Raw genomic sequence first — 18,465 nt, forward strand, 5'->3', positions numbered from 1 at the left:
GCGCCGACTCGCCAATTCTCCAACGTTCTGGACTTCGAGCTGGCAGCAATGCTGGCATCCACACAAGTAGCCATGTGGCTACTACTTTATTGACCATATTAATCATTATTATATTTTGTTTAAAGCCCAATGTAATGGCCACCATCACTCTCTCCACACCAAAGTTCAAGGCTACGTCCTTGGTCCCTTTTCCTTTAAATTTCCCCTGCCTTCATACCTTGAACACAATCTACGAGTGCCCAATTATATTTCTTGGACGCCCACACTTCAAGACGACTGAACAGCTAAAATCAACCCCAGCGAACCTCGTTCCGAACAGGCTTGCACAAGCCCAAATCCAAAAGCATCCACCCTGTACACCTGGCAACGCATTCCCAAACAAATCCTTCACACACGCCATGCACACATATATACACAAGCCCCAAATATCTCTCAAAAAAACGCCTGACAACGTATAGCAGGGTTATAACACGTGTATCCCTTTTGCTCAAGGGAATACCCAAAAAACACACATTTTTCAGCTTTTGGATCCAGCTTAGTTCTCAACTCATCTGGCACATGCACATATGCAATGCATCCAAAGAATTTCAGATGAGACAAATCAGGTTTTTTGCCACCAGTAAACCTCTCCTCTGGAGTTACATCATGTATGGCTGCAGAGTTGGAGTCCTATTCATGATGTAAACTGTTGTAGATAAAGCCTCAGCCCAATAGCTATGCGGCATGTTCTTCTCTCCCATCAATGCTCGTGCAATCTCAGCAATGTGCATGTTTTTCCGCTAAGCAACTCCATTTTGCTGCGGAGTGTATCTGCATGTAAACTATCTCCGAAGGCCATTCTTCTTCAAAAATTCAGAGAACTCATTGGAGAAGTACTCTTCCCCGCCATCTCACCTTAGGCACTTTACATATTTTCCTGTTTGCTTTTCAACCATAACTCTGAAATTCTGAAAATGAGTGAACACCTCACCCTTCTCCTTCATGAAGTATACCCACACTTTCCTTGTACGGTCATCAATGAATGTCACATAATACCTACAGCCTCCCATAGACATGGTCTTCGTAGGACCCCATACATCTGAATGCACAACATCTAGAGCATTTCTGCTTACATTTCTGTCACGTGGAAATACATGCTTTGTTTGCTTTCCAAATTGGCATGCTTCACATATTTTTTGCATACCTTCAACTTTAAACTTTGGCAACCCTGTCACAATTCCTTTAGTCTGGCATAGACTTCATTCTCTGCGCATTCACATGTCCAATTCTTTTATGCCAAATGTCTGTGTCTACAACAATTTCTGAACCATTTGCAAACATCGCAGCACTCACTTTAGGCATATTTACATTCAATGTAAACATTCTGCCCACTCTGTTGTCTTTTGCAACCAACCTGCACTTGTCTTTAAAGTCTTCAACATAACAATCATCAGGGTTAAACCGAACCTGCAAACCCTGCTCAATTATCTGGCCAACTCAAACCAGATTCTTTGTTATGTTTGGAACATGAAGTACATCTGCAAGGTACTTCACTTTGCCATCCTGCATAGACAATGGCACATCTTCAACATGAGCAATTGGATGAGCAGTGTCATCCCCTGTTTCCACAAAACCTGGTCTTTCAATTTTCATCTCCTTGAACCACTCCCCATGACTCGTCATGTGGTTCGAAGCACCTGAATCAGTATACCATACATCATATTTATGTGCTACTTCAACATTTTCAGACATGGCATTAACGACATGCTGCATAACAAACAACCTTTCATTATCCTCGGTGTTTCTGCTCGAGGATGCATAGTTGTTGTGCTACAATTTTCTATTTTGCATGTCAGCTGCTTCTTATAACAATCTGCCTGCACATGTCCACGCTTACCACAGTAAAAGCATCCACGTACACGTATCACTATACTGCCTTTGCCAATTTCCACGACCTCTTTGACTCCCCCTGCCTTTGAATTGGCCTCTTCCACCTGTGTTTGGTTGTTGTTGTGAAATCTGGGACTGTTGTTACTGCTGCTGTTGGGTGGCCATAATTCTGATTACCTGTTTGGCCACCTCCTTGGCCGCGTCCACGGCCTCCTCTACCTCGTCCTCTTCCTGAACTTGTGTAGAAGGCCTATTGCTCTGAACTTGTGTAGAAGGCCTATTGCTCTGAACTGTTTTTATTTTGTGAAGACTCTTGGTCTTCACCCAAGCTCTTCTCTTCTATAATCAACATAGACACCAAATCTATGAAATTTGAAATGTTTTCCCGAGTCTGAATAGACGTCTTGAATACCTTGTATTGTGGCCCGAGACCATGTAAACAGACTTCCACCTTATCATCATCATCTACTAAAATGCCAATAGATGCAAGGGATTCCACAATATCCTTGATCTTCACTCAATGCATAGTCATTCACAGACATACTCTTTTTCTCCACAGTATGAAGTTCATTCTTCAACTATATCTTTTGCACCTTGGTATTCGTTTCATAGAGTTTTACCAAGGTGTCCCACGCCTCCTTGGGGGACTTGGCATCCTGTATGTACCCAATCATGGTGTCTTGTATACTGATAGAGAGCCAATACATAACTTTTTTGGCTCCTTGGTTCCAATCCTTGAACTCTTTCACATCTGCAGTAGTCGGATTGATCTCCGATATCCCCGGTGCCTCTTCATGCTCACCTTCTATATAGTCCCAGTAACCCTTTCCCATCAAGAAATTTGTCAGCCTGAACCTCCAAGCATGGAAGTTATTCTTATCAAGCTTCTCAGCAACAATCTTGTTTATGCCATCATTTGACATCTTGCCAGACACACAAATTTACCAGAAACAGCACTCTGGTTTGTCCTGCACAAACTGCTGTATTTTCTGCAGCGGTATTATACTACACTCAAATGTCACAACCAGTGACCTCAATGTGCATATATACACCCAATGGCAGCTGTTGACCTCCTTGCAACACACACAATGTGTCACGTAGGCTGTAATGCCTGTGACCATCAGCGGACCGGATGGCAGCGCTCGGTCAAAGTGTCGAGGCCATCCGAGGTTCAGTGGGAGAGGACGCCCGTGCGGAGACATGGGCGACCGGGCTAGTGTGGACGGCAGGCCACACACTTTATAGCCCGAGAATGAGAAGGTAATCCTCATTCTTCCTCTATGGCTGAGTGGTGAGCCAGAGGTTGTCCCCTCCTGTGGTAATGCCCGTAGTGGCGTTACGGATATCTAACACTGGTATCAGAGCGTGGTTCGATGAGGTCGTCAGAGTCCGCGCGTGACCGGAGCCCACTCATCAGTGGTTTTCGACCATTCATCTCCTCATCCTTATCTACACAATGGAGTGTGTGGAGGGAGGCGACCAAGATAGAATTGAAAGGGAAGAACTCTCTCTCTCTCTCTCCCCCTGTCTCACACAACTATACGAATTGCAGGTAAGCATCTCGTTTTTTTTTCTCTGCGTTGAAATTGTCTGCGAATCGAATTCGTTTGGTAGAGAAAAAAATCGCCTATCTCTATACTGTGTGTGGGAAAGGGGAGCGAAGGCAGCATTTGGTGTAATGCAACGTTTGGGGGAGGGGGCAGGCGAAGACACGCCTGCTCTGCTGGCCTACGTTGTACTGAAAGACACAAATAGGAGCAGTCTCACTCCCCTTGCCATCACCTCTTCCACAGTGGCAGCAGTGACGAGATCGTCGGCGATTGGCTGAAACACGGTAGGCAGCAGTAGCTAGAACAGAGCCATGGCGGAAGCAGCATTGGCGGGGTTGCGTGTCAAACACTTGAGAACCCTAGCCTACAGCCAGAGCTTTCCAGAAGGCGGCAGCGACTGTGAGACACTGGATGGCGGGCGGGCGGAGTTGAAGGCCCTACTGAGGCCGGCCAGGTGTGGATCAGCCTAGCGGGCGGCCAGCCTTAGGCAGCCAGCCCAGGCGGCCAGCGGGTGGCCCAGCGGGGCAGCCAGGCAGCCAGCCAGCCCTTAGGCGCCATGGCATACGGGCCTGCCCAACGCACAGCTGGCAACGGCCACCAACCAGCCAAGCGGCCAACCAGCGAAGCAGGCAGACGAGAAGAAAAAGAAAAAGAAAAAAAACCATTTATTTTTTTTATAAATTTTCATTGTTCATTTTTATTAAAATTAAAAATGAAACTAAACTCAAACGGATCCTCTCTCTTAGCTCGGCTGGGGAGGGATAATCCCGGCAAGGGATAATCCGATGTTTATGTTGTGTATTTCTGGTTTATTGCATTGTTTACATTGCAAGTAAATAAAAATGTCTGCCCGTCCCAATGTGTCCCCACCCACTAGTCCGGTAAATTTTTCAGGACTTCTCTCCTTGGTCGCGGGCCTTACCCGACTGAGTTGGCTGGCCGTAGACGCCAGGCCGTCTCCCGTTCGGAGGGGCACTCTCTGGGCACGTCTCGTGACCCGTAGGCGCCTTCCACGTCCCGTGACCCTGCCCTTGACCTTGGCATGCCCGTAGAGGCCGCCGACCTGGCTGACCCCGCTCCGGCCCTTGAGCTGGATTATATGGACACTGACGTCGCCGAGGGGGACGATGACCTCTTGGCAGACCATGACTTTGACCAGTACCTTACTGACCCTGCCAACATCCTCACAGAGACGGAGCGCTCTAGTGGGATGTTTAGATATGTTAACACGCAATTGACAACCTTACAGAGGATCGTCACAATGCTGCAAGGCATCTCCACACGCCTAGACGTGTTGTCCGCTATTTCGACATCTTCTCCTCTTCCTCGTGATAGACGCCCGCCTGCGACACGCGTCAGCGCAGCCTCACCCGTGGTCCCGGGAGGACAGGCCGCAGTGCCTGCGAGGCCCGTAGAGGCAGCCTCGGCGTTACTTAAAGATTTTAAGTTGCCTAGTTTTGGCGGCGAGGAACGAGAGTGTAACAAGGATTCTGTTAATATGTTCTTAGCGAAATGGTCGGACATTCATGAGCTGCATAAGCAGCCTGGTCATGTGCAGCCCGTAGAGGCTAGTTTCTTATTGTCTGGCAAGGCATACAAGTGGTGGATGAGTCTTACCACTCGCCCTACCACTTGGGTAGCTTTCGAAACAATGTTTCGAAATGAGTTTTTGCTAGGCAATGAAGAAGAGAGAAGTTGGGATGCGTGAGACAAGTGTTCGATAGAACACAAAACCCTCACCCAGTACATCTCTGCAGAGAGCTCATACTCAAGTTGAAGGGAATCGATGCATTCCAAACATTGAGGGGCTTCAAACGAGGCCTAACAAATTATTATCTTGAGTATGTAGAGCCCTTGCAACCTAAGGACCTCTCTCAGGCCATCAAGTATGCGCAAATCTATGATGACATCAAATGCCGTGGTGTGCACGATGGGGCAGGGAGATCAGTGGATAAAGAAAAAAAAGGGGTCGGGGTTTAAAAGAAAGGGTTTTCGTAGTGAAAAATCAGGGGAGAGGATGGAGGGGAGTCAGGGGGTCGTTGGTCTAAAAAACCAAGACCCTTTAAGAAAAAACGAAGTTCTGAAATCCACAAAAAGGAGCAGTACTTGCAAGCACAAAAGGAAAATCGTTGCTTCAACTGCAATGAAGTGGGGCACAACAAGGCTGATTGCCCAAAGTTAAAAGCAAGCACTAGTGGCAAGGCGCTTAAGAACGATGGTAAATCCTCTAGGCAGTTGCACACGGTGCAGACGCTACCTCTTAGTGCCGGAGAGTTCAGAGAGGTTACGGTGAGTCATTGTGAGACGAGCGTCACGCTTGTTCGGTGACACCAGCTATGTCACAGCCTAGTGTTGGTCCGCATGACATGGTGCGTATGTATGGCACCATAGGTGGCCGTAGAGTCACTATCTTTATAGACGATGGGGCTAGCCATAACTTTTTGAACTATTCATTGGTCAAGAAGTTGAAATTAATAGAGACCGCAAGTGATCATGAGTATACCGTTGGTTTGGCCAATGGTTATGATTGATAAAAAGGTATGGAATACTGTGGTCTTGGGAGTCCCTTTGATCATGCAAGACTATGAGGCCGTGCTTGACTTCCAGGTCATGCATTTAGCTAGAGCAGATGTTTACTTAGGTAGGGAGTGGCTGTATAGCCTCGGTCCTAGCCTAGTTCAGAGTTATTTACACACCACATTACAGTTTGAGTCTGGGGGTAATATCATCACCCTACAGGGAGACCATAGTGTCCCCTTTTCACCACTTATATCATCACTCGAGTTATGCCACGTGGTTCGCAGCGGCCAGGTAGCACAAGTATACGCTTGTTATCCTCTTGTAAATTTTGTTTTCGTAGCTGAAACTGAAAGTAATGTTTGCGTAGACAAACATGGAAAACAAAGCCTTGGAAGAGACCCACCGTTTTTTGAAAACCCTGTTTGGCATGCATGTGATGATGAAACAACAAAGTCCAAGGCAAAAGAGACTCTAAAAACAAAGTACGTAGATGCTTTGAAAAGTTTATTGCAGGAATTTCAAGATGTCTTTCCTACAGAGCTTCCAGATGGTTTACCACCATCAAGGGAAGTAGACCATGGCATCGAAGTTATGCCTAGGTCCAAACCAATAAGCAAGCCTACTTATAGGTTGAGCCACTCCGAGGCACAGGAGGTGGAAAAGCAGTTGACCGAATACTTAGAGAAAGGGTTTATTCGCCCTAGTTCGAGTCCTTGGGCATCACCGATTCTTCTGTTTAAAGAAAGACGGTTCTATGTGCATGTGCATAGATTATTGGGCTCTTAATAAAGTCACGATTAAGAATAAGTACCCTATGCCACGTATGAATGAGTTTTTTGATCAACTCTATGGGTTGAAATATTTCTCTAAGATAGACCTGAGATCTGGGTATCATCAGGTTAGAATTAAGGTCGAGGATGTTACGAAGACAGCATTCAGGACACGATTCGGTCACTTTGAGTTTTTGGTTATGCCGTTTCGGCTAACCAATGCTCCAGCGACTTTTATGACACTGATGGACAATGTTTTACGTTCCTACTTAGGAAAATTCGTAGTAGTTTTCCTAGATGATATTCTTGTGTACAGCAAAATGCGTAAAGAACACTTGGCACATTTGCAATTAGTGTTCCAGTTATTGCGACAACACAAGCTATTTGCGAAGGAGAGCAAATGTGAATTTTTTGAAAGAGAAATTCACTATTTGGACCACATTATATCCGCCCATGGTACGCGGATGGAACCTGAGAAAGTGGAAACTATTCTCAAGTGGCTAGCCCGAAAAATCTCGAAGAACTGCAGATTTTTCTTGGCATGTCAGGGTTTTACTGACAGTATGTAAAGGACTACGCGAAGATCGCAGTCCCGTTACGGATCAATTACGCACAAAAACAAAGAATATATGTTGAAAGGGAGACCAACAAAAGAAGCTTCGAAAAACTTAAGGTAGCCATAACAGCTGCACCTGTTTTGACTATAGTTGACCCTACTGAGCCGTTTGTCTTGGAGACAAACGTTAGTGGTGAGGCCATTGGAGCCGTGCTTTTACAAAGGGGACGCCCTGTTGCATTTGAGAGAAAAAATTAGATAGGGCTTAGCGTAACTACTCGGCTTACGAGCGGGAGTTACTGGCCATCGTACATGCACTTAAAAAAGTGGAGACACTATTTATATGGTGCCACTTTTGAAGTACGTATGGATCACGAAAGCCTGACATGGCTTTTGAGTCAAACAAGTTGAAAGGTCGGAAAGCTCGGTGGGCGGAACTCCTATAGGAGTTTGACCTTCAGATTCACTACCAAAGGGGTAAATATAATGTTGTGGCAGATGCGCTTAGCCGCATGCCACAAATTAATGAGTTAAGCTTTACGGTTTTCAAGAATGAATTCTTGGAATCACTCCGTGGCTTGTGTGAGCATGATCCTGTCTTTACAGAGGTCTGGCGTGCTGTACGCGTACGCACTTTGTCACAGCTGCGCCCACCTTCCTCGCCGACACGTAATGCTAGTCCGGAAAGACTGGCCATAGGTGCGGCGGGTAGCGAGGCGAGAGTTAGTCCGGAGATGCTAGCCGAGTCTTCGGGGTATAGTTTTGAGCCGGAGAGCTCAGACATAGGCCCTTCATCACCTTTGTTTTTCGACACGGTTTCAAAGGATGATGCTAAACTTCGTCGGGGGGAGAAGTATGCTAACTACTCCATTAACGATGGGTACTTACTCTACAAGGGTAGGGTGTGTGTACCAACTATTGGTGACTTTCGAGCATGCATTCTTAGAGAAAGTCACGATAGTCCAAGTGCTGGCATCCCGGGGTACAAAAGACCTATGCACTAGTCAAACGACAATTTTATTGGCCTAGTTTGTTCAAGGACGTCTAGACTTATGTGCTGCAATGCAATAAGTGTCAGTCACAATAAGCATGAAAGGCTAAAGGTTGGGGGCTTGCTCCATCCTTTAAGCATTCCTCAAAGGAAATGGGAAAGCATTTCCATGGATTTCATCACCGGTTTACCCACCACGACAAGTCGAGGGAATGACTCGGTCTAGGTGGTGGTGGATAGGTTAACCAAGATGGCAAAATTTATTGCCACCAAGAAAATGGTAAAAACGCCAGAGTTGGCAAAACTCTTTATTGAACATCTCTACAAGCTATATGGCTTGCCCGCAGATATAGTGTCAGATAGAGATAGAAAGTTCAACAGCCACTTTTGGAGGGAAGTCTTCAAAAAGCTGGATACTACTCTGAGTATGAGTACGGCGGGGACCATCCAGAGTCTGATGGTCAAACAAAAAGGGTTAACCAAATACTCGAGGATATGTTGCGTTCTTATGTAAGTAAGAAGCAATCAAATTGGGAAGAATATTTGCCCATATTGGAGTTTGCTTATAACAGCTCCAAGCATTCAACAACTAGCTTTACACCATTCATGTTGATGTATGGTTTTCAGCCGAGGTCTCCGTTGGCTGTAGGCCTAGATAAGAAGAAGATTCAATCTATCAAGGAGTTCCTTGAAGAAGATTCAATCTATCAAGGAGTTCCTTGAAGATATGAATGATATGCTCAAAGCTGCACACGAGAGCATTCGTAGCGCACAAGATCGCACTAAAACATTTGCCAATAAAGGACGCAAACAAGTGACCTTTGCAGAAGGTGACTTTGTATATTTAAAGGTTCCTGCGCAGTCAGCAACCATGAAAACGGGAAAGTGTGATAAACTTTCTCCTAGATATTGCGGTCCTTTCAAGATCCTTTTAAGAAGATTGGGGACGTAGCCTACAAACTTGAGTTACCGGAGAGTTCTCAAGTTTATCCTGTCTTCCATATTAGTAAACTGAAGAAATCAGTTCACGGGTTAGAGAACGTAGTTTCTCTAGATATTTTGGTGGAATCGATCACTCCACCAAAGATACCACATGAACCGAAAAGGATTCTTGGGTATCGAGATCGAAAAACCTGCCATACAATGTACCCTGCGATACTAGTTAAATGGAAGGACAGAGACAAGGAATCAGCTACTTGGAAACGCCGTAGTGCAATTTCCAAGCGATTTTCCCTGTTTGTTTTCGAGGACGAAAACTCTTCTTAAGGGGGGGTAATCACGTAGGCTGTAACGCCTGTGACCATCGGCGGACCGGATGGCAGCGCTCGGCCGAAGTGTCGAGGCCATCCGGGGTTCAGTGGGAGAGGACGCCCGTGCGGAGACATGGGCGACCGGGCTAGTGTGGACGGCAGGCCACACACTTTATAGCCCGAGAATGAGGAGGTAATCCTCATTCTTCCTCTATGGCTGGGTGGTGAGCCAGATGCCGTCCCCTCCTGTGGTAACACCTGTAGCGGCGTTACGGATATCTAACACAATGTCTACACAGCCATTCTGTATTCATGCAGTTCTTAAAACAGAGTTCTGCAGAGAACCAATGACTCACCCGCAGTGTTCGAAATCGCCTGCTTTCTGAAAAATGGAGGTCCTAACGCGCCCGAAATGCCTTTTTGGCCCGAAAAATTTTGTCCAATAGGATTGTCCAATAGGACAATAAAGTTTTCCTATAGCTTTACTCCTGCAAAGAAAGCTCCTCAATCAGAGATCGTTTGTCGGTGCCTCCCGTAGAGCTCCCGACAAGGGTGTAGTCGCCAACACAAAAAGGGAAGAGTAGATGAAGCTCTTACCCTCACATCCTGTGCTTCTCTTGCTTGCAACTCAGCCCTTAGCATGAACCAGGCTCTGATACCATGAAAAGATGCAGGGGAGAAGAGAGCTTGAGCTCTTGCAAGCACACACACACTCACAAAACCCTAAAAGAGAACACACAAGGTGAGAGACTGAAAATCTTCTTCTTCTTCACACAACACTCAACACACCATATACAAAGATAAGAGTACACTCGTATGAAAAGGTACTCAACCAAATATATACTAGGGTTCTCTATAGTGTGAACCCAACTAAATGAGCTGGTGCTATAACTATGCCAGTCTCTAGAATGGCTGTCACACAGCCTGTCATCCCACCACTGGCCGCATATCACCCATGATCTCACCAACCATGCCAGTGGTGTAAGTGTGGGGCCTGTCCCCCAAGCGAATCATCAGTGTCCACTGCCTCACTAGATGAGCTCGATATCTCAATAGATGATTCGCTTGTCCCCCAGGCGAATCATCAGTGTCCACCGCCTCACTAGATGAGCTCGATATCTCAACAGTGATAAGTCTCCAGTTGCCTAGGTCTTCTTTCACTCCTTTCTGATGTATGAGTTTGAGCCACTCCTCATTTATTAAAAGGGGAAGAGCCCCATAGGATACAACATCTTGCCAAATAGCTAAGAGGGGTCCCACCAAAGTCTCCTTGAAGGATTTGTAGAATTTTGATGGCATTCCATCCACTCGAGCTTTTCTTCCCCTTTAAATTATCTATTGCCTTGCTTGTTTCTTCCTTTGAGAGATTACATGCCATAGTTTTAGAGATTCCTTTTGGGATGGTAGGTTTCCTGGCCTCCCCTATGATTGTTATGTATTTGATTAGATCCTTTGTGAACTTACCCCCTTTATTGAAGATGTTAAAGTGATGGAAAATCCTTTTTCTGTTCCCTTCCCCTGAAGAACTACTAATGTCATTGTTGTCTTTAAGAAGAGATAGTTTATCCTTGCTTTGTCTAACCTTCAGCATCTTGAACATTTCTGGTGTGGGGAGATCAATTTTCCGTACCCACTAATCTCTAAAGAAGAGGTTGGCTTGTTGAAGAGAAGTCTCTTCCTCCTTCCTAACCTCTGCTCTAGTCTTGCACACCTCATTTTGTACTAAGAGGCCCTCCTTGTTTGCTTTTTCCTCCAGTTCCTTCAGCTTCAGGCAAAGCGGCTCTTTTCTTTGTTTCCTAATTCTAGTCACCTTCTTTCTGATACAAATCAGTAGGGATTGAGTAGATTTTATGGCCAGACTCCAGGCCTTGGCTGGGGTGAGCCCTCTCCCAAAAAAGTCTCCCCAAAAAAATTTGACTTCCTCCTGGATAATAGGTAGCTTGAACAATGTAGGGTCACCACTGGTTAAGCACCTTTTTGTCAAAATTGTCTAGAAGAAGGGTGATGGGGTAATGATCTGATAAACATGTAGAGAAGACAATTTAGCTTTCTCATCTCACAAATGCATTGCAAATGCTCTTTCTTACATAGCATGTGTCCAACCTTGCCTTCCTAGCTAGGTTCCCCAATGCATAATTCTACCATGTGAAATCCCCAATATTTCCCAAATCACACAACCTAAAGTGATCTGAGGTGATTTGTCAGGACTACATCCCTACACCTTTGATGATCTGGCCAAGTCCTCTGTACTACATGTCCTCTTTGGTTTCCACCATGTTAAAATCCCCCATTAGGATAATGGGTTATGGAACCAGCCTTAGAGTCCTCCATGTTTTGGCTGTGTTGGCCTGGGCACCTGCAGCATATATGCCTATAAAGGAACATGTGGACATCTCAAAGGTAGCCCACTAGTCATACACATCCAGTTGTATATCCTTCAGGTCATCTTGGTGGTCACTGTGCAGCCCCTATTGCTACACTACCTAAATCTTGAGTGTGGGCAGTGTATATCCATATATGGTTTTTAGAGATGGATTGAAGCCTTTTTTCCAACTTAAGACCACTGACTTTGACTTCAGTTAGAGCAATAAAGTCAATGTTACCCCACTGACTTTGACTTCAGTTAGAGCAATAAAGTCAATGTTACCTTGGTTTTTAAGCTATTGTCTAACTAGTTGGACTTTGGAGGGGTTAGTTAGAACCTTAACATTCACTGCAGTGCATTTCATTTGCCTTTTCTTTGAGAGTTGAGCTTCTTAGGTCTACCTTTAGATGCTGATTGTGGAGTGGTGGAGCCCACCAAAGAGTGCCCCTTTTTCAGTTCCTTAACCACCTCCATTTCATCAGACAAGACCAGGTTCACCCTATTCTACTCATCATTCAGGTGCTCCTCCTCTAAGGGTTGGTGAGAGTTGATCAGGTCATGGTCCATCTGGTTGATTTCTGCATTGATCCTAGATCTATCTAGGGGTGTGGAGTGGATGGTCTCTTGAGATTCCTTAATGTCCTTTGGGTCAGAAGGGTTATCTAATAATGCATAAGAATTTACACATGCCCTTTGTTGGCCCAACTTATTCTGTTTGAAGGTTCTTCTTCGATTGGGGAGAGTAAACCCATCACCTTTCTCTTTTGTAGTAGCACGGACATTGGGGGGGGGGTGAGGATTGATCCCACCATTTTGCTGACTTTTGCTATTGGTAGTTTGAGGGGAAGGGGGACAAGGGACTCTTAAGGTAGGGTCCTTAGTAGGGCAGTTCCTTATTACATGACCATGCATTCCAGAATGGAAACAGGAATTGGGAAGTGCTTATAAAGGACTTTCTGTTGCATGTTGTACTCCCCATAGTTAATCTCAATTTCATCAATTAGAGATTTGTCAAAATCTACTTCCATAAGCATTTGGGGATACCAGGTTGGGTCATAATCATTCTTGGGTCTCAGGCCAAGGACTTTGCCTATGGGGTAGACAATCTTCTTTACCCAAGGGAGATTGGGCAGTTCCACCCACACCGGGCAGGCAGAAGGTTTGGGTCCATTAGGGTTAAACTCTTTAGACCATCTGAAGAAACAAAAGGGGAGATTCCTATGCATCCACTGGCCAGAACCCATGACCTTAAGGGCCATGTTAGAATCCTTAAAGAGAAATATGTAATACCCATTGGGGAGGGCTTGAATGACCTCCACTTCAATTCTAATACTAGTCGAGTTGTCCCTTACCCAGCTTCTTAAGAACTCAACAAGGGGTCTAGGACCAAACAGTAATCCTACCAAACATCTAGATGAGTAATCCTTTTCCAGAGATTGCACCATGTCTGGGGACAAGCAGACTAGTGGAATGTTGGAAGGAGGATTACCTGGTGTGGGAGCAGTGGTGACCTTTGGGGGCGCCATATTGAAAGCCTCATTCTTATCTTCCATTTGTTGCCGTAGGCAACAGCAAGTTCAACTCCTCGATTCTGGCTCTTGAGTCCTCCAACTGCTTCTTCGTTTCCATGAAGTCCTCGAACATTCGGTCATACCTCATCAGTGCATCTCTATTGGGGTGGTCCACTGCTGTGGAGGCCAAGGGGGGAAGTGTTGGTGAGAGGATAGGTGCTCGTTTCTGAAACCCTTAGGGCTTAGGGACAGCGCGACGCTGGGGCCGGCGCCTTGTGCCTTAAGCAGTGTGGGAGTACCCCTCCACTCTGTGCCCATGCACCCAAGGGGGTGGGGGGCTGCCTAACCAAAGAGGTTATGTGCCTGAAGAAATAGAATAAGAGAGGAAGAGGGTAGCTATGTGTCTGCTAAACCCTAGTTGCCTTGCATGCATGCACCCTCTTCATCTCCCCTAGAGAGGATGCAAGTCTTTTGACAATATATTTTTTTATTACTATTATTATTTTGAGGAGAAACATCGGTTTATATACACTACTTACACACCCAACTCTGGTTACCAGGACATGCAACACGACAGTATTTATATTTCTATTAACAAAGGCAAAAGCTGCCATTTACTCCTACTAGAGAATTAAAAGATATTTAATATAACCATCCCTTACGGAAAAAAAAAGGATTTTTTTTTGGGTGGTTTCATAGAATCACACAATCATTTCATTGACGAGATACGAGAAAATTTCGATTAATACGGACGGACAGCTGGCTGCTGGATTGCAATTTGTGAGTTGAGAGTTCTTATTGGTTGCACGAAAACGAGGTGGTGTTACTTGAGGTAAGCGATAGTACAAGGAGCAACAAAAGTCAACAAGAGTCTGAGTTTCCAAGCTGCAGGCCAGCCTCCAGGGCTTGTAAAGTTTACGCGGAGAGTTGGTGTGAGGAGAAACGTCCGTGCTGATAAACATTGAAACTAAGGGGAGCATGCGCCCACTACAGGTTTGCAAGCAGGAGAGTCTGAATTTTGAAGCTGTTTATGTTCTAATATAATTTTGCGCTTAAAAAAAAACCCGCTTTTGTTGATATCAATATATATATAATTATTGTTTTAAAAAAACCGTCCTTTTACTTAGTGTATTTTGCACCGGTTGAAATTTTAAAAAAAATTATTGAATTTACTCTTCTCTAAGGTTATAAAAACCGACTAATAATGAGATTTTGAACAGGAAAGGCTTTAGTTATAAAAACCGACTCATAATGAGATTTTGAATAGGGAACATTGATTTTGAATAGGGAACATTGATTGTTCTCCAACTTGTCTTTTTTTTTTCTTTTGAATTGGTTGGAATTAGAAAGTACAACACAACCACAACACACACACCCATGCGTGCTACCGCTTGGCTTGAACCCATGACCTTGAGACTCTCAAGCGACACCTATATCCATTGCACTAACTCACGGTCTGCTCAAGCGACACCTATATCCATTGCACTAACTCACGGTCCGCAACTTGTCTTTTTTCTCACTCATTGGGAAAAACGTTTTTCTCTACCATTGCTTCGATGACGTAAACATGTTAAAGTCCAAGTTGAGAATGATTGGTTTTACTCGAAATGAGGACAACTTGAAATTGAAATTTGATACATATATGACAAGCATAGTAACTAGTTGCTTTTTGATGGGCCTCACACTTGAATTCAAGCTTTTTGTCCGTAAAAATACTTGCAAAATTTTAAAGTCTCGATAAAAAATTACACTAAAATACATGCTTGTTTTTTTTAAAGTATTTTGGCAATTAAATACCATCACTATGCTTGTTTTTGAGCATTTTTCATCGTAAAATACAATCACTATGCTCATTTTTGAGCATTTTGGTCGTTATGTACAACCACTTATTTTCAATGGCTGGTGGAATTTGAAAAACCGGCACTATTTCTATTAAACTCGTGATTTTGAAGGGTGATCAAGCAATCAAAAATCCTCCTTTGGGGCTAGAGACGTTTATTTGCTTATAGTAGAGATGGCCTTGCTTTGATTGGCAAGGCCCCTCCTCTAGCCCTAGCCATGGGTGATGGATTAGTGTAAGGAAAAAACCGTCCTTTAGTGTAATTTTCATAGCTCAAATCTAGAAAAACCGGTTGCAATTTTGTCTAACGGCTAGCCTTGAATTCAAAGATTCAAAAATTCAAAAATTTAGTAAGAAAGCAAGCTAATCTATGCAGTTTTTCTAAAATTTAGCAAGAATCACCAGTTTTATATACACTACTCACACACCCAACTCCGGTTACATGGACCGCGACACCGTAGAAAGCACGGATCGAACCCAAGGACTTTGTCCGCTTTAACCACTACACTACAATAAAAACCGGTTCAGCTTGAAGGTCATCCTTTTTTTTTCATTGGTTAGAAAAAAAATATTTCTGACATGTGATGTATGATGCCATGGTTTTCTTCTTTGTACCTAGAAGTAAATAAATGCACGAGGAACTTCAAACCTCAATAAAAGAAAGATGATGAGTCATAGATGGACTACACCTACTACCATCATCTTAAAAAAAAAAAGGCATGAGGGATTATATTAAATCAGAGACACCTAATACCATCATCGAGCTACCACCCTCCTTTCACCGCAAGAACCCATTAAAGAGGGAGACACTGATGTGTTAAAAGAATTGGAAAATTAGAAAATTCCAAGAAAATATCAAACATCTATATATCGTACATACTTCTCAAATTTTCAAAACCCCTTTTCCTACTTTTAATATAATCCTACAAATTTTGAAATAATATCCAAAATCATGTGGGATTTTTAGCATTCATATCTGAGGATTTTACAAATTCAAAATTGTTCTCTCAAGCACGTGAGATTAAATGCTGTTTCGTGGGGAGCTGCCTCATTAGCCGGGATCTAATGTCCGAAATGCCCGGGACCATTTAATGATATATATAATAATAAAATTATTATAATATACAGTACGAACATCTAGGAACTCGGGAAAAAAGGAAAAATGATAATTGCGTTAAAAATAGAGACATAATTTGATGCAGGCTGGCAAAAAAATAAATAAATTGATGTCAAGCGAGATCAATCACGGATCGCCGCGTGGCATCGGCGGATATTTAGTCTGGTAGCTATATAGCAGCCGACGGAATAAGATCTCACCAGCTCGAGTCCGTCGTCCATTAGTAACGGAGTCGCTCTCGGCCATGGATTCCCGGTTGTTTTTTGTTCTCTTCATTGCTTTCACTGTCGACTTCCAATGGGCTTCGGCTAGAAACACGGCCCGCCACCTTGGCTACTACAAGTCTCCGTCGCCCTCTTCCGGGTCTTCTCCTGTTTCAACTCCATCGACGACTCCCAGCTACTCTCCTCCGTCGTCTTCTGGCGGCAGCTCTCCGTCATCGGGCTCTTCTCCAGTCGTCGAATCTCCCCCGTCAAGCTATACCCCTCCGTCTTCTGGCTCTTCTCCCGTCGTAGAGTCCCCCCCTTCGTCATCATACTCCCCTCCGTCATCATCTGGTTCAGAAGGCCCATCATCGTCTTTCAGTCCGCCATCATCCGGTTCATCTCCGATCTCCGAAGGTCCGTCATCGTCTTTTAGTCCTCCATCATCCGGCAGCTCTCCGGTCGTTGAAAGCCCTCCGTCATACACTCCACCGTCATCTGGCTCATCTCCCCTAGTAGAGGGCCCGTCGTCTTCTTACACTCCGCCGTCCTCCGGCAGCTCACCTATTGTAGAGTCCCCACCGTCATCCGGCTCCTCGCCGGTGACGGAAGGTCCCCCGTCATCTTATACGCCGCCATCTTCTGGCAGTTCACCATTTGTGGAGACGCCGCCGCTAGCTCCTACGTATGGAAGCAGTCCGAGTTCTGGTTCGTCTCCCGTTGTCGCAAGTCCGCTTGGGTCTCCCACCGTGTCGCCCGCCATCGGGTCGCCTACTTCGTCACCGGTGATCGGGTCACCCATTTCGACGCCGGTGATTGGGTCTCCATCATCGTCTCCTGTCATAGGGTCTCCCTTGTCAACACCGACGCCAGTAATTACGACTCCGCCGTCTGGAGGTTACGGCGGAGGCGGCAGGGGCTCTTGCGGGTAAGGGTGGGGAGGTTATAAAGCTTGTAGTTGTGTGAGTGTATGATAGTCTTTTTTGAGATTGCTTGTAGTTCTGTTTGGAATTGGACGGTGCTGTAGTTCCGAATTTCAATGGGCTGAATATGGTGTGCAGGTTCTGGAGTAGCAACGGCAGCAAGTTCCCGAGTGTGCTGTCTGCACTGGGCACTCTTGCAAGAATATTCGGAGGGCGGGCTCCTTCAGTTTTCGGTGGGCAGATGACCCTCATGCAGGCTCTCGTCAACCCCAACCAGGACGAGTACAGTGCCCTTGCTCGTCAAGGCGCTGCGTCCCTTCTCAACTCCTACACAGTCCAGAACTTCGATTTCACACCTCTCCAAGTGCGTCAGCAGTTCAATGCAGCCCTTGATAGCCCCGAGGTGGCCGGCCAACAAGCCCTCGTCTTTGAGCATGCAAACCTCGCCGTATGATCTGCATGCATCTAGGCCGCTTGTATTTGATGCCTTCAGCCTTTTTAGCCGCCTCCTTCGTAAGACAGGCTATACGTTGTCTCCGACTCAGCTTTGCTCGTCCAGCGGATGTTTTGTGGATTGCCATTGAACACGCCTGTCTATTCTATCACTGGTCCGTAATGGTTAATCATCAAAATTAATGATTTTATCATCAGAATTTCCGTTGCGTTCCTCGCCTTCTATGGTAATAATTTTTGGTGGGGTACAAGTGCTTAAAATATTCTTTTTCAGACCCTAAACATTAAAGGGAATATTTGAAGAAAATCTGTGTTTAAAGGGAATATTTGAAGAAAATCTGTAGAAATCGTATCGTGCAAATCTCGAGATTAATAACAATTTTATTCCAATTAAGATTTTTTAATTTCAACTACAAAATTGCAGTACAAACTAGGTTATGTGGGCACTGGTAGCTACCGGATGTTGGAGACTAATTTGTCGTTAAATGCAGTTATGAGCATTGTGCATTGTCACAGTAATTGTTAAATTCTATACAAACTCGTAGGG

The 18,465-nt window shown here is 44.9% G+C and overlaps 1 protein-coding gene across 1 annotated transcript; it reads left to right on the forward strand.

Moving 5' to 3' along the window:
* Nucleotides 1-16,547: 16,547 nt before the first annotated feature.
* On the forward strand, nucleotides 16,548-18,120 carry LOC147619490 (uncharacterized). Its single transcript, XM_086773542.1, has 2 exons — nucleotides 16,548-17,470; nucleotides 17,604-18,120. The coding sequence occupies exons 1-2, from the start codon at nucleotides 16,584-16,586 to the stop codon at nucleotides 17,917-17,919; spliced, it is 1,203 nt and encodes a 400-aa protein (XP_086629668.1). The 5' UTR covers nucleotides 16,548-16,583; the 3' UTR covers nucleotides 17,920-18,120.
* Nucleotides 18,121-18,465: the final 345 nt, after the last annotated feature.

The sequence above is a fragment of the Cibotium barometz genome, chromosome 33 (genome assembly GCF_041138505.1).
Source record: "Cibotium barometz isolate CiBa-2024 chromosome 33, ASM4113850v1, whole genome shotgun sequence".
Taxonomy (NCBI): domain Eukaryota; kingdom Viridiplantae; phylum Streptophyta; class Polypodiopsida; order Cyatheales; family Cibotiaceae; genus Cibotium; species Cibotium barometz.

What these genes read in the sequence shown, in the direction of transcription:
- LOC147619490 (XM_086773542.1), top strand. Translation starts at nt 16,584, where the DNA reads ATGGATTCCCGGTTGTTTTTTGTTCTCTTCATTGCTTTCACTGTCGAC. An exon ending in GGCGGCAGGGGCTCTTGCGG is followed by an intron (nt 17,471 to 17,603) that starts GTAAGGGTGGGG and finishes TATGGTGTGCAG; the next exon opens with GTTCTGGAGTAGCAACGGCA.